This window comes from Schizosaccharomyces japonicus (assembly GCF_000149845.2).
Source record: "Schizosaccharomyces japonicus yFS275 unplaced genomic scaffold supercont5.2, whole genome shotgun sequence".
Classification (NCBI taxonomy): Eukaryota; Fungi; Ascomycota; class Schizosaccharomycetes; order Schizosaccharomycetales; family Schizosaccharomycetaceae; genus Schizosaccharomyces; species Schizosaccharomyces japonicus.
The window spans coordinates 3,717,830-3,733,104 of record NW_011627861.1 but is presented as its reverse complement, the minus strand read 5'-3'; the positions used below and the strand labels follow the sequence as shown (position 1 = coordinate 3,733,104).

Below are 15,275 nucleotides of genomic sequence, written 5' to 3'. Positions count from 1 at the left end.
GCTCGCTTCGCTACGACACTCTTCAATTCGTTCAGTAGCCTTTAGTAATTGAGTCTGGGAGAGGAACATATTTGACAGAGGCGTTGAAGGATTGTGCGGGGATCCATTGGTAAATCATAAGAAGCTCTGTAAACACAGAGCCAAGGTCACGAGAAAGAGTCACAAAAAGAGGCGAGTAGCTGTGGAAGAGGTAAGGGGCAAGGTACACGAGGATTCGGGGTACGATGGTGTGTGCTAAAAGAATGCAGACACAACTTTTGTAGACCTCACGCTTCATAGAGTTAGTCGCAAGAGATACGTTGCGCTGCAGCAACACTCCAAACGAGACAAGAAGAAAGAGCCGGAGGTCTTGGGTGAAAAAACGAAAGATGAGAAGAAATGAAGGGTCGGTGTCGGCAGTGTCATTACGAATAATATAGTACACAGCAGCGATAAACAGGGTCAACGAGACGGAGAGCACCTGTTTAAATACACGATCACACTTTGGCCGGACCACGCCTACGCCAAACCCAATGGTGAACATAAGCAGAAAAGAGGTCAGTGCACGAAACGTTTGAACGCACAGTTCAAATCGCGGAAAGAAAAAGGGTTCGACATCCCCGAGTGCCTTAATCAAATAGTACAGAATCTCAGGCAATGAAAGTGCCATACGTGATGCAAAATGAAACGGCACGATTAATTGGGCCGGCAGGGTACGACGACCGGCTGAGAAACAAAAATAAGACCAAACAATAGTGAAAATAATGTGACTCACCATGACTAGAACGCGATACGTGCAATAAGTAATCTCATCCACGTACAAATTACTGCCGCCGCTTACAAAGTCAACGTCCAGCACAGCATCTTCCGTCTCCATGTCCAGTGCCTTATTCGTTCCGCGAAACACGACACAGTACACATCGTCATCAAACACAGAGTATTCCGCCTGTGTATGGCCTTCAGAAACATTCAGATTGTATGCAATGGCACTGGGAACGTTTTCGACCTCTTCAAAAGCACCCACAGAATCGTAAACACTGCGAGGAAGACGCGTCAAGTCATCATTTCGACACACAAACACTGAAACGGCACCTACTGACGCGTTTCCCAACCCAAAAGCAACTTTGGATTCATGTTTTCCAGTAGGATCAATGTTCATTGGTGAACAAGTTACGCCTTCCGAGCCTGTAAGCCGGCGAACATAACCGTATACATTAAAAGCATTGCTCAATACAATACCGAGCGCCAGCAGATGTCGCAGCAACATCGTTACAGGTATCTGTTCTGGTCAAGCAGGTTTGCTGTAAACTACGATAAAAGAAAGGTTTTTCCCCACGTAATCATCGTTTCATTTCACGCACGTGTGCGGTAAAATCTGCATGCAAATCCCGCGTGGAGAAAAGTTGGAAGATTGACGAAAAGCTCCAATGTAGCAATCATATATGCCTGGATTCTCATTTGACGATCCTAAAGACGCAAACATATATAGTTCGGCGGGGTAGACTACGAAGCGACGATCATGAAAATTGAAGAAAAGAATTCGTTTCCTATAGCGATGGTAGTGCCTCGCTCAATCTGAGGCTTATGTGCAATACTTCTAGCGTGCATTAAAATGTATAAGAGGTAGTACGTGAAGATGGAATTTTTTAACAGTCGGCAGCTTCTTGAACAAAAATATACATCTGTCTTGTCTATTTTGTTCACGACGAAATATTCCTTACGACATCATCTGTAAGAAAAGGGATTCTTCTTGGTGTTTAACTATCGTAGTCTGCAATATAAAATAGTCCGGGTCGAACAATCAATGAAGGTTTAATGTTAATGTAAACAAAAACGCGGCTGCTCAGTATAGTATAATTTTGTTCTTGTATTTTCGTATACAACCTTATTTGTTTAAAAAAAAAATGCTTAAAATGAAATATTGTTTGTTAAAGCAAATAATCATCGATTAGATTTTAATTTTTGAGATAATGATTTATTAATCGTACTCAAGAACGTGGTTACGCAATCTTTAGCTCTTTTACAATTGTTGAAAACAAGAAGTTTTATTGGTCCATAATTGAAGATGAGCATAAAGAACCCTTTAATGATCACGTCCACTCATTGAACCAATTCGTTATATTACAACTGTCATTTACAGACACTTAATAGTTTGTAAACAATTTTGGGGAAGTAAAGAACTCTGTTTTCTTGCATACTACTTCACTTCATCGACCATTAATCACCACCGTTACTACGCTAATGAGACTTTGTCAAACTGTAACGTGCTTAGGCATTATTATAGGTACCATTTTTAAGTCAATATAAAGTTTAGACTTTTGCTTAACCGAGCTGATGCGCCTTTTCTAGAATAATTTTACGCCAACATATTGTGCAATAAATTTAAACCCTTAAACATTTTAGGAACAATAAAAGTATAATCCACTTTCATTACCATACCTTGTTGGCTTCACATAATTATTGAGTATGCTGCTTTATAAACAAGGTTTCACGTGACGTTCTTAGTTTTGCTCACCACCAACAAATACAACGAACAACATTGGTTCATAAATCGTAGCTGTAATTGCTGGGTGCAGGTTGCCCAAGACCCATATAACTGTTGGTTGGGGACTCTCCTGACGGTCCGTTTTTCCCTGCACCTACTGGGCCTTGATTACCGATTTTCGCCCTTTTCTGGCTCGCCTTGCAACATTCCTTATTTCATGAGTGCGTAAGGTTCAATACCATAAAAAATGACACTTAAGGATGAAAAAATCGTAGCTGAAGAATCCATCAAGGAAGATGTTGATCCATATTTGGTTAGTTGGGATGGAACGGAAGATCCTAAAAACCCCCATAATTGGCGTGCATCTCGAAAATGGGCACAGTTGATTGTCGTTTCAAATTTTGCTCTCTTGGGACCATTCGCTTCATCCATGATTGCACCGTGTTTGGACCAAATTTCCCAACGTTTCAACATCACCAACTCGACAGAACGAGCTCTCGTACTCAGTATTTATTTGCTTGCATTCGCCATTTCTCCTATGATTAGTGCACCCTTGTCAGAAGTATTTGGTCGTAGAATGCTACTTCAATATGGAAACGTGATTTTTGTTGGTAAGTCCCATATTTTTATTGAAGGTGATAGCTTCTTAATGATCTGCGGCTAACAGTTCCGTACAAGTTTTTAACATGGCTTGCGGGTTGGCGACAAACAAGACCCAAATGTATATTTTCCGATTTCTAGCAGGCTTTGGTAGTGCTACTCCTATGGGTCTGGGGAGCGGAACGTAAGTACAGTAAGATTGCATTCCTCTGCGAGAATTCACAGGAGGCAATTCTATTTAAAATGCAATGTGGATGAATGTATCTACTTGTTGTTATTAATTATACATACTGACTCTGAACCTTACAGTATCAGCGACCTGTTTTACCCGTCAGAACGTGGCAAAGCAGTTGCAGTCATGTCACTTGCTCCTTTACTTGGCCCTACAGTGGGGCCAGTAATTGGGGGTTTCATTGCTCAGTACACAACATACAAATGGATTTTCTGGTCCTCTACGATTTTAAGTGGAAGTATCTTGCTTGTTTCCATTCCAATTTTGCGTGAGACGTATCCGAAAACTCTGCTTGCGGCAAAAGCTCGGCTTCTTAACAAAGAAGCGGGCCATCAAAAATACCATACGGAATGGGGCATTGAGCATCGTCCAAAATTGGATGTAATTTCGGAGGCGCTTATGCGTCCTGTTCGAATGGTTTTTACTCAACCACTGGTTATCATATGCTCTGGGTATATGGCGATCCAGTACGGTACGAAAGCTTGTGTTACTTTTTATTCGACAATGTTAACAAATTCTTTAGGCATTCTATACCTTGTTCTTACTACGTTTCCTATTCTATGGACACAGCATTATCACGAAACACCTTCCATTGCTGGTTTAAATTACATTGCTTCAGGAATTGGCCTTGTTCTTGGTAGCCAAGCATCAGGTGTCTTTATTGATAAAGTGTTTCGATACTTACGGGCGAAACATAATGGAAAGTTTTATCCAGAATTTCGCGTACCTATTATTCTTTTAGGCACAATGTTCTTTCCCACAGGTCTGTTTGTCTATGGTTGGACAGCCGAAAAACATACACATTGGATCGGCCCAGACATTGGAGCGGCAATGTTTAATGTAGGTCTCATGTTGGGTTGGCGTGGCATTCAAGTATATTTGATTGACACGTACATTATATATGCGGCTTCTTCAACCGCTGTAGCATGTTGTGTTCGATCTGTCGCTGCCTTTGCATTCCCACTTTTTGGTCAGGCCATGTACGATAAAATGGGTTATGGTTGGGGAAACTCATTATTGGCGTTTGTCGTTTTAGGCTCCTCCATTATTGTGTGTACATTACTTTGGTTTTTCAGCAAATTTCTTCGTAGTATTTCTTCTATGACAGTTTTCAAGGAGCCTTAGGAGAGCGCGTACAATTAGCGGGCATTATTTCCGCCGTTCAAGGTGTGTTTCTACTACTGTTTGGCAAATGTTGTTCATTCATTTTACTTTTTTTCTTCACTAGCACTCTGTAAATATTAATTAAGCTAGTCCTTTCTTCGTTTGATACTTGTAAATGATTCTGTTGTCTGGTTAATTGAGCATGGTAATTACGTTATAGTCATGTTCACGTTCTAAGCCTTCAACTAAAATTATTCTAAAATGATGATTAAGGACTTAGTGCTAGTAATTTTTAAACATTAGATGAACAGATGTTAAAACATTTAGTAAGGAAATCACCGTTATTCGCCAAATTATTTTTTATCATTAAAGGGTTTTAGGATTTAAAACATTAATGAAATATTCAGTTGAAGATCAACCATGTCCTATACATTCAAAAACTTAATAATAAAGTATCATATCATCTAAATTTATCTCTCATAGTTATTACTGAGGATATTATTCATTTAAGAGTCTTCATATCATTATTATTGTACTACTTCTAGTATATTAATGCGCCTTATACGATTAGAAAGAGCTAGTATTTAGGTGAGCCGACTTATGTCAGCCGAAAAACATTAGTTCAATTAAGAGCCGAGGAATAGGGTTTAACAAGATAAATCATACTTAAATGGCGTTAACTTATTACATCAAATTTAGTTAACAAAAGTATTTGCTAGTAGAATACAGTGCGATTAGGTTTGGATGTCGTTCTTATTTGGTATTTTTATTATTGGTTCCGCGGAAGTACGCGTTAATGAATTACTATATTTTGTTTAACCTATCATACATTTGTAAAAAGGCTAAACGACATTTAGGTGAATTATCAGAACATCATCGAGTGTCTTAATATAAACGATTTGTTTAAACGAACCTTAATTATCTTGTAAAGTCAATTCGTCACTACGAATATTTTTTATTTTTTTATATTGTTACTAGCTTGACTATTAAGGATAAGTTGTTTAATGACTTTTTTAAAAGGAGGATGTCAGTTATAAGTTGAATAGTAAATCTAATATTAATCGTGCACTAAGTATAAACAAAATTGACAGAGATGTAGCTTATACTTCAATAATAAACTGTTTGTTCTTTATTCCAGTTCCGAGTCTTCTTATTAATTCAGTAGCTTTTAGATGCATAATATAAATACGAAGGAAGCATTACTTGAAACTGTTTCGAAATTCATAATGAGTTGTATACAGTTGGGAAGCATATAATTTCCATATTTAGTTTAGCATTTTTGGATATATTTTTTATATAATGTTCATCCAAAGTGGTCCTGCACTATGCTAGCCGTAAACTAAATATTTCTCGTTTTCTATCAAACGGTAAGTAGTAAGGTTACTTTATTTAATAAGTTCTCACTAAATGTTTGTGACGTTATGTTATCTTCTTCTGATCAATGTAACGTTTAGATCTCTTGTTTTCTTCACAGTAACAATCGACGACTGCGTCTTTAATCATAAAGACATTTTACTAACTTACCATTAAAGGAGAAAGTACCTTAATGCAGGAAAACTGAGATTAAATGATCACGAAACCTTGATAAGGCGCCTTGGTTCAGACACTTTATTTCAACATCGCAAAAATACTCTGCAAATTCGGGCCTCAAACCACACAGTCAATCCATTTGCTATAAGAAACTTATCATATTCAAACTCATTGCAGCAAGAAATAACTTTAATGGACTTCTCAAGCCCTCGTAATCTAAACTGTCACATTCAAAACTATCCTCAAAAGATTTAAACAGAGAAAGTGTAGATGGTATCCGAACCATAAACCTCACCCTTGCGCAAGATAACTTGCTTATTCCAGTGCTCATTGTTGATAGCTTCCAGGTATCTTTGCGCTTCAACACAGAAACCGGCGCGAGCCTTGTATGGACCAATATCCACAAAGTCACCAGTGTAAATTTGGAAAGCAGGATCAGTTGTTGCAGCTGTAAGCTTGAAGCCCGTAGAGGGATGATGTGCCTCGACAATGGTTTGCATCTCATCACCACGAGTATCAAGTTTGAATCCGTCTACCTTTGCAACAAAACAATTGTCAATAGGATTGGAGGGCTGAAGGTCCACGGACTCGGAAAGCTTCTGCTTGTACTGAATGACACGACCAGTAGGCAAAAGGTAGTCTGGATCGGACTCCAGAATTGTATCAGTACACGTCTTGATAATCGTGCCGTCAATAGTCTCGCCAGAAGACAGATTGAAGTAGACATGATTAGTCATGTTGACGGCCGTGACATCCTTCGGTGACGACTCGGGAATACGGGCTTCAATCTCAAGTCGGAGCGATTTCTCGTCAACAGTGAATTTTGCTGTAGCAATTACATCTGCAGGGAAACCATTGCTGCCATCCTTGTCATAAATCAAGAACTCCAAGGTGCCATGCGTTTCATCACTCTTGGCGACAGGACCCAGCCAGAACTGGCGACCAAAGCCACGAGAACCGCCATGAATAGTGTGACCGCGCCAGTTCTTGTCAGTATGATAAGTCACACCGTCAATGCTAAAAGTGCCGTTGCGAATACGATTGGCGTAACGGCCCACCGTAGCACCAAATGCCGGATTGTCGTCCGATTGATACAAGCTGAGCTTATCCATGCTGGTGACAACTGTGCGGCCCTTGAACGCGATATTCTGGATGGTTGCACCGTAGTTGGCAATAGTCACACTGAAATCACCAAAAGTGAATGTGTTCAGACGACTAGCAAAATTAACCTCAGCGCCGGGATCGTTAAAGAGGCTCCACTTAAAGTTCTTCACCTGGAAGCCATAGGGATTCTCCATTGTCCATTTCCAAAGATCGCGACACGCATCCTCAACGGTCAGCTTGGCCTTCCAACCCAGCTCTGTGTTAGCACGAGTCGGATCAGCAGTCAAGTTGAGGACATCGCCAGCACGTCGACCAACAACATTGTATGGGAGTTCGCGACCAACGACCGCAGAGAATGCTGCGTGAATCTCAAGTACGGTGCTGCCCTTACCCGTGCCCAAGTTCCATACACGGTACAGTCCTTGACCTTGTTCGAGTGTCTTCAGATACTCAAGAGCAGCGACGTGGCCTTGGGCAAGGTCCACCACATGAATGTAATCACGGATGGGCGTTCCATCGCGACTATCGTAGTCATTACCAAACACATTCAGCTTGTCGCGTCTTCCAACAGCGACCTGAGCCAAATAAGGCAGCAAATTATTGGGAACCCCAAGCGGATCTTCACCCAATAAGCCTGATGGATGTGCACCAATTGGATTGAAGTAACGGAGAACAGCACCACGCCAAGAGTTATCGCTGGAATGCAAGTCCGCAATGATATTTTCAATAGCATATTTGGTCTTACCATACGGGCTGACAGGATCAGTCGGGCATTTCTCGTTGATGGGAAGATAGTTATGGTCCTTAAACCGCGACACATCACCGTACACGGTGGCCGAGGAGCTGTACACAATTGTCTTAACACCATGGGTACTCATGACTTCAAGCAAAGCAACTGCACCACCAACATTGTTCTCATAGTATTCGAGAGGCTTTTGGGCCGACTCACCGACAGCCTTGAAAGCGGCGAAATGAATGACACCTTCAATGGCGTAGTCGTCAAAGACCTTATTCAGAGCAGCCTTGTCATGAAGATCAATTTTAAAGAAGGGAATGGGGCTTCGGACGATATACTCAGCACGGACGATAGCGTCATAAGAGGAATTGACAAGGCTATCGATGACGACTACCTTGAAGCCGCGTTGAATGAGTTCGACCACAGTGTGAGAGCCAATGTAGCCAGCACCACCGGTAACGAGAATGTACTTGTCAATTGCCATAGTAAAAAATTATTCAAGAAAAGATAGTTCGTAGAAAAGAATCGTAGAAGTTCGTTAATCGTAAAGACGTTCAAAAGATTTGTTTTTCGTTAGCGTTAACAATTCAAAACGGTTAAAATGGTTTCCGTAATATGCGACTCGCTTAGGTAATTGCGACAAGAAAATGCGGGGAAAGCGAAAAGAGTGCGACAAGGAGTGGGGTAAATGTGGAGACTCGATAAAAACAGAGAAAGTGTATACAGCGACCTGAACAGCAAAGAGCTGGGCACTAAATAGAGCTGTACGAGAATATGAGGAGATAAATGATTGAATAAGCTTTTTGAAAAAAAGCCGTCTGCTTAGCAGTTGGAGAAGAAAAAACTGCCGAACGTTTATAAGATTTTACCTGAAAACTGTAACGTTGTCAGGAATGAGTGAAGACGTGAATAAGTGATTGCTATGGCTTGACTGTGATCAACAAGCCGTATTTAAGTAGTTTTAGGCGTGTTGTGAAGAGCCAGACTGGACATACGTGGCCGAATGCAATGACATCATAAAAGACCAGTCGCGAAGCACGGCCCGCGAAATCCCCGCTTTTCCCTCACCTTAATTCGATGCTGCCGCCTCATGTCCCCACTTTCTCCGCAAAAGACCGCATCACATCAGCTAAAGCGACACTTTTAGTCGCACTTGCGATCGCATAGTGGAGACACGGTTTCGGCTATGAGAAACTGACGTCATCAACAGCTGCAGAAGTGGGTCAACAGCATCAGACCATTTTGCTGATTCTTAGTCGGAAAAGAAAAGTATAAAGCAGGCCACGCCTGCACAAACCACCAACGTCTTCAGCATGGTCACTCCTAGCAGCGGCTTCAAAAAACCAGAAGATGTGTTCCTGGTGTGATTGTCATGAACTTCGTTCTCAAGATACCAAGTGAGCCGTCGTAGTAGTTAGGTTGGCATTTGCATATGTTTGTTAGAAAGTGCGGTTCGTCTTGTAATGCCAGTATCTAGTGCACACGAACCTACAGGTTGGCATGTGTTATTACCATGGTCAATTCGGGAGCTTTATGATGAAGAACGTCCATTTAAGAGTCAAGACATTTGAGATTGTTCTCTTAGTGTCCCTCTTACGTTGGCGAATAGATCCTCTAAATGGGGTTGTTGGGCTCGTTGACGAGGAAACCGCGGCAGTGTTGTTTTCTTAATTGACAAAAAAGTTCACATTCGAAGTGTCGTTTCGAGATAAACGTCTTGGCGCTCTTTTGTACGCGGGTTCCACGAGACTGATTGTATGCAGCAGGAACACCTTTGACGAACTTGAACAAGTTAGTGTCTATAATGGATGCTACCATCTAACCCCAAGTCCTATGTGAGATCCTGTTATTTGTCTCTCTGGAGTGACAAATTAGTTGTGAACATTTTCGCGGTTATGCCATATATAGTCGTATTACTGTCTCCCCTGTCTTACGACGAGCAGCTTTCCTTTGAGGGTTGAGAAGTGATCATTACTATGCTCGCTGGTAATTATTTCAGGCGGAACTCTACTCTTTGCCCAAGCCAATACCAGGCTGTACACCGTTTCCGCACGTTCTTTAGTGTTGCCCGTGACCGAGAGGTTACTTGTGGCAATTCATTGTTTCTTGGCTGTGATGGCTTTTATTGTGTCTAGTCTGCGGTTCTGGTGGTCCTACGTTTTGACGGATTGGTATGCATAGTCTTCCACTGGGGTTTTAAGGCTTATCATGTTGGAGACGCGCCGATACGACATTTCCAGTTTCGTTTCCTTTCATGCGCATTTATCCTATGTTCTGGAATGTGATTCGAATAGGTTTTGCTTTTTGTTCTGGCCTTTGTTCCTTGACTTTGATAAATGCCGTTTGGACCGCGATCGTGCATCGGGTTGCGACCTGTTTGGTTAATTTTCTTCCGTTCGTACATCATGCCGAAAGGTATTGATCTGGAGTCCGGCTGTCTTGTTCCCAATGATTGTTTCCCATTCCCCTCTGCTTCATCGCTTTGAGAGGTCGCCGTGACGTAGTGACTTTGTCGGGTACTCCCATCGCCTTCCCCATCGAACTGGTTACACCCGTGTTTTTTCTAATTGGCTGATACAACAGCGTCAATTTGTGTTTAAAACGGCTGCTCCAACGTTTTGATCGGTTATGAATTAATTGTGTTCTTTTAAGGTGTGTTTCGTCTCTCTTAAAAGTATAACATTCATTTTTTATTCCCTTTACAAGCTCGATTGGGGGGGTATGTGCCAGTCCTGCGGTTGGGTTTGTCAATCTGGGGAGGTGACGTTTTCTTCCGCTGTTGCGATGCAGCATGTTGGAATTCATTGGACGGGTTTTCCGTTTTCGGTTTGAGCTCCAATTACATCGCTCGAAGCTTCGTTTCAGGTGGCCATGGACAAATGATTGTTCCTGTGGTTGGTAGCTCAATTCCTTGAATGACGGGTCTTCGGTTTCTATATAAACTTTGGATATGCAGTATTTGAACTGCTAAATCAGCTGCCGCATTTCAGGTTTGGTTTTGTTCTTGTAACAGGAACCTATATCTTTCCCATTTCATCGTGTACCATTATTCCTGAAGACGTTTTGTCTGTTCTCACTTAAAGAATATTGTGAGAGGGCGCTTCTCCCGTACACTGTATACCCCATTCTGTAATTGCCGCTTTTATTTTCTTTCGAACCGCTCCCTTGCTTTGAGGAAAGGTATAAGTGCCGCGTTGATTTGCTTTTCGTCGCTATTGATATACCTTGTTCCAGCTCATCTGTATCACTATTGGGAGTCTCTCCCTGTGTAATCTTATATCGTTTCCCTAACAAAATTATTCACGCGTGAAATACGTGTAAAGTTTGGCTGCTTAAAATGGGGAAGTCATTAACCATTATTATGCTCGTTTTCGTGTCTATGGCCGGCTGGATGTTTGGAGCAGACACGGGTTCCATTGGCGGAATTACTAATATGCGAGATTTTCAGAGTCGTTATGCAGATCGATATGATCCTATAACGGACACTTACACATATTCCAATGCTCGACAGGGCTTGCTAACTGGTATGGTTAATTTGGGTTCCTTCACCGGTTGTATCTTATCTTCGCCTGTGGCCGACAAACTTGGAAAACGTGTTTCGATCATTATTTGGACTGTTGTGTATCTGATAGGTGTAATTGTTCAATTAACTACTGTGCCCTCATGGGTTCAATTCATGGTTGCTAAAATTTGGACCGGTATTGGAATTGGCGCCTTGTCTGTGGTGGCTCCAAGTTATCAGTCAGAGGTTGCACCCGCATCACTTCGTGGTTCCATCGTGACAACATATCAGTTATTCATTACTATGGGTATTTTCATTGCGGCCTGTATTAATATGGGCACCCACAAGCTCCAACGGACGGCCCAATGGCGTGTATCCATTGGTATCAACTTACTTTGGGGACTTATTATGCTTTTTGGTATTATGTATTTACCGGAATCGCCAAGATACTTGATTGCTATTGGAAAAGACGACGAAGCACTCCAGGTGATGTCCAAGAATAACGACCTTCCTGTTGGGGATGAAGTTATTCAAGCAGAGTATCACATCATTAAGTCTGACTGTGAAGCTGAACTCGCTGGCGGACCTTGTACGTGGTCAGAAGTGTTCAGCAAGAAAATTCGTTATCGCACATTTTTGGGTATTGCTGTCATGGGCTTTCAGCAACTTACCGGTGCCAATTATTACTTCTATTACGGAACTCAAGTGTTTAAAGGTACGGGAATGAACTCTCCTTATTTGGCAGCCATAATTCTGGACGCTGTCAATTGTGGGTGTACGTTCGGCGCAATTTACGTCCTCGAGGTTTTTGGTCGTCGTAATCCACTTATTATTGGTGGTGTTTGGCAGTCTATTTGCTTTTTCATTTATGCTGCTGTGGGCGATCGCGCTCTTTACCGAAAAAATGGTACTTCCAACCATCGCGCTGGTGCTGTAATGATTGTGTTTTCTTGTTTGTTTATTTTCGCGTATGCCCAAACCTGGGCTCCCGCTGCTTATGTTATTATCGGTGAATCGTATCCCGTGCGTTACCGTTCGAAATGTGCTGCTGTTGCTACATCTGGCAACTGGATTTGGAATTTTTTGATCTCTTTCTTCACCCCGTTTATCACTAGCTCAATCGGGTTCAGGTATGGTTATATTTTTGCCTCATGCAACCTTGCAGGGGCTGTTGTTATCTTCCTATTTGCACATGAAACGAAAGGTCTTACTCTTGAGGAGATTGATGCCTTGTACGCTTCAGGATGTAAGCCTTGGCTTCCTCGACCGGACAACTTGGACGAGTTCGGTCGTGAACAGGAAGAGGCTTTGGAAAAGTCTCGCGCGGGCCCTCAGGGTCAAACGGTCGGATACGTCGAAAACGTTTCTGATCCGAATCCCAATGATACTTCTTTAGCCAATGTTATTTAGGGGGCGAAAAACTTGCGAAACTTCATTTTAGCAAATAAATGCTAGAATTCCAAAACTCTATTGTATGTATGCGGTTAATGTTCTGACGTTTCTCGCCGACAACTTATGTGCCCAATGAAACAAAACTGTTTCTGTTCGGATTTCGTTACTTAGATGGCATGCTTAAACACTTCTGCGGTTGCGAACATTTTGTACGTGAACGCTTGTCATGACTACCGTTTATTCTTCCTTGTGCTATTATTGAAGAAGTCATTATGTGTGTGATTGATTTTTGCGCTTTAATGTTTTATCTCCCATTACTCTCAATCTTTATTCGAAATATTCGAAGTTTTAGGTCTTTAACGACATTCTTGAATTTTTTTACAATGTGTTAATGCTAGAGTTCTAGGAGGGGTCGCTGTTATATATCCAATCCCTAAATGACGACGCGATCGCATTCATAAGGCAAATAAACAATACTTCTTCATCATAACTGCTAGCGTTATCCTCAACAATGATGGTCACCCTTTTTCCGTTCTGTTTGAAGAATTCTTTAAAAATCTAGCGTGCATTAACGTAAAAGATCCAGTTAAGTATGACTTCTCTCGTCTGCGTACTTCTGGAACAATTATGCATTAATTACTCGGGAGGATATGGTGTATCTTCAGCCTTCTTACCCCATTCGTCCAGTTCTTTGTACAACTTCTCAGGAATCCGAATCTCAGCAGCGGCAAAATTCTCTTGAAGATGCTTTGCAGAGGTTGTTCCAGGAATCGGAAGCATAACTGGGGAATGATGTAGAAGCCAAGCAAGGCACACCTGTGCAGGGCTGCAGTTAAGTTGGGTTGCGGCATTGTGCAAAAAGCTGTTAGGTTTAACTAATTCACCGGACGCAAGTGGAAACCAGGGGATGAACACGATATTGTTTTCCTCACAGTATTTGAGGACGGCTTCGTGCTTACGTGTCACAATGTTATACATGTTCTGCACGGTTGCAACGGGGAAATACTTTTCAGCTTCCTTGATATCGGCGACTGTAACCTCACTGAGACCGACGTGACGAATGAGGCCTTCTTTCTGCATATCTCGAATCTCGCTAAATTGATCTTCACGGGGCACCTTTGGATCAATTCGATGAAGATGCCAGAGAGGCAGTTGTTTGAGACCGAGACGACGTAAACTCATTAAGACGCACTGTCTCAGTAACTCTGGGCGACCAACAGGTCTCCATTTACCTGGTCCTTGTCGAGTAAGACCACCCTTCGTGGATACAACGAGACCTTTATAAGGGTACAAGACCTCACGAATCAAGTTCTCACTTGTTTCGGGGCCGTAAGCGTCGGCTGTATCAATGAAGTTAACTCCCAACTTGGGCAGTGTCCGCAACGTGTCCAGCGCTTTTTCCTTGTCTGCTGGCATGTCCCAGATACCGTCACCAGTAATTTTCATGGCTCCAAAGCCCATTCTGTTTACGGTCAAGTCACTTCCGATGGTTACTGTACCGGCTGCTCTTGCTTTCGTCGACATGTTTTGGGCTTACTTTTAATTTTAACTTGTATAAACTGGACATCGGGCATCGTGGTTTTCTTATTATATATGCAATGTAGCAAATTATGTAAGCAAAATTATGTGAGAAGTATTATGTAACTACATTATGTAAGCAACATGGAACCAAGTTCAACGGCAAACAGTGCAATTCTGATGCTTATTAACGGACCGTATATACATCATTATATAGTCATCCAAGAAAGAATCAACGGATAAACCGCTGTTACTCAAGAACCGGTAAAGTAATGAATAATAAATTAAACTGATAACAGGGGTATATCTATGTTCTGCTTGATTATGAGAGTAAACACATTTATAAATTAGTAACTTTTATTACCGCCGTAAACTTGGGTTAACAGCGGCAAACTTCTAGCATAATTATGCTTTTATTTTATTACAATTATTCTGTCATAGTTGGTCCTTTGCGGTCCTTGTGCTTCAAAATTTGATTAAACTATAGGGTGAAGAATATTATCGTTAATACTCTGTAAAGTTTTTTTTTATTTATATGACAGGTGATTTGTATGCAGAAAACACCCGACGGTCTCTACCCGGTGGTTGTTTGAAACACCAATCATTTTAACCCGTAAGAAGGTTAATTATTGGTAAAGAAAATGGAAACATGATTTAAAAAGTCATGAGTGAAAGTCGAGAACAACAATGGAAAGATGAATTAAATAGAATTGTTCCATGCTATGTCCTCTAAATGTCATCTGTTTGATATGGGATTTGCTAAATAACCAAGGAAGAATTGAACATGATTCTACCAATGATTTTTTTATCCATCAGCTGGTTGGCCGTCGCTAGTCATTGAGGTGACCATAGGAATACAACTCATAATATTATTACATGAACATATATTTCCTTTAATTATTCTATCGTGGAGTAATAATAAAACTATACTGATTGATATGTACATTTATGACCGTTAGGCTGTTGATTCAGCGTTCATTTCTTTTCTTCTGCTTTTATCCATCGTTAACTAATTCCAATTTATCTACTACGGTGTAATATACCTGTTTCGGTATTTGTCGCATTTCATTACAGAAGACGATAAGCGGGGAAT

The 15,275-nt window shown here is 41.4% G+C and overlaps 5 protein-coding genes across 5 annotated transcripts; 2 read left to right on the top strand and 3 right to left on the bottom strand.

The window, feature by feature from the left end:
- Positions 1-31: 31 nt before the first annotated feature.
- SJAG_03816 (hypothetical protein) lies at positions 32-1,246 on the bottom strand (the record flags this gene model as incomplete). Its single annotated transcript, XM_002174911.1, has 1 exon — positions 32-1,246. The coding sequence occupies one exon, from the start codon at positions 1,244-1,246 to the stop codon at positions 32-34; it is 1,215 nt and encodes a 404-aa protein (XP_002174947.1).
- A 1,179-nt stretch (positions 1,247-2,425) lies between these two features.
- On the top strand, positions 2,426-4,753 carry SJAG_03817 (membrane transporter). The gene is made up of 4 exons (XM_002174912.2): positions 2,426-3,075; positions 3,143-3,248; positions 3,374-3,768; positions 3,820-4,753. Exons 1-4 carry the CDS (start codon positions 2,712-2,714, stop codon positions 4,419-4,421), a joined length of 1,467 nt encoding a protein of 488 aa, XP_002174948.1. The 5' UTR covers positions 2,426-2,711; the 3' UTR covers positions 4,422-4,753.
- Positions 4,754-6,068: 1,315 nt separating this feature from the next.
- On the bottom strand, positions 6,069-8,766 carry SJAG_03818 (gal10). The gene has a single exon (XM_002174913.2). It carries the CDS (start codon positions 8,252-8,254, stop codon positions 6,182-6,184), a length of 2,073 nt encoding a protein of 690 aa, XP_002174949.1. The 5' UTR covers positions 8,255-8,766; the 3' UTR covers positions 6,069-6,181.
- A 127-nt stretch (positions 8,767-8,893) lies between these two features.
- Positions 8,894-15,160, top strand: SJAG_03820 (hexose transporter Ght8). The gene has a single exon (XM_002174914.2). The coding sequence runs from the start codon at positions 11,108-11,110 to the stop codon at positions 12,680-12,682; it is 1,575 nt and encodes a 524-aa protein (XP_002174950.1). The 5' UTR covers positions 8,894-11,107; the 3' UTR covers positions 12,683-15,160.
- On the bottom strand, positions 12,991-14,276 carry SJAG_03821 (hypothetical protein). Its single transcript, XM_002174915.2, has one exon. The coding sequence runs from the start codon at positions 14,186-14,188 to the stop codon at positions 13,301-13,303; it is 888 nt and encodes a 295-aa protein (XP_002174951.1). The 5' UTR covers positions 14,189-14,276; the 3' UTR covers positions 12,991-13,300.
- Positions 15,161-15,275: the final 115 nt, after the last annotated feature.

Bases quoted from the DNA above. Each gene is read 5' to 3' on its own strand.
- SJAG_03817 (XM_002174912.2), top strand. From the start codon at position 2,712: ATGACACTTAAGGATGAAAAAATCGTAGCTGAAGAATCCATCAAGGAA. The intron at 3,076-3,142 runs GTAAGTCCCATA...GTTCCGTACAAG, and splicing joins TGGAAACGTGATTTTTGTTG to TTTTTAACATGGCTTGCGGG. The intron at 3,769-3,819 runs GTACGAAAGCTT...CAAATTCTTTAG, and splicing joins GTATATGGCGATCCAGTACG to GCATTCTATACCTTGTTCTT.
- SJAG_03818 (XM_002174913.2), bottom strand. From the start codon at position 8,254: ATGGCAATTGACAAGTACATTCTCGTTACCGGTGGTGCTGGCTACATT.
- SJAG_03820 (XM_002174914.2), top strand. From the start codon at position 11,108: ATGGGGAAGTCATTAACCATTATTATGCTCGTTTTCGTGTCTATGGCC.
- SJAG_03821 (XM_002174915.2), bottom strand. From the start codon at position 14,188: ATGTCGACGAAAGCAAGAGCAGCCGGTACAGTAACCATCGGAAGTGAC.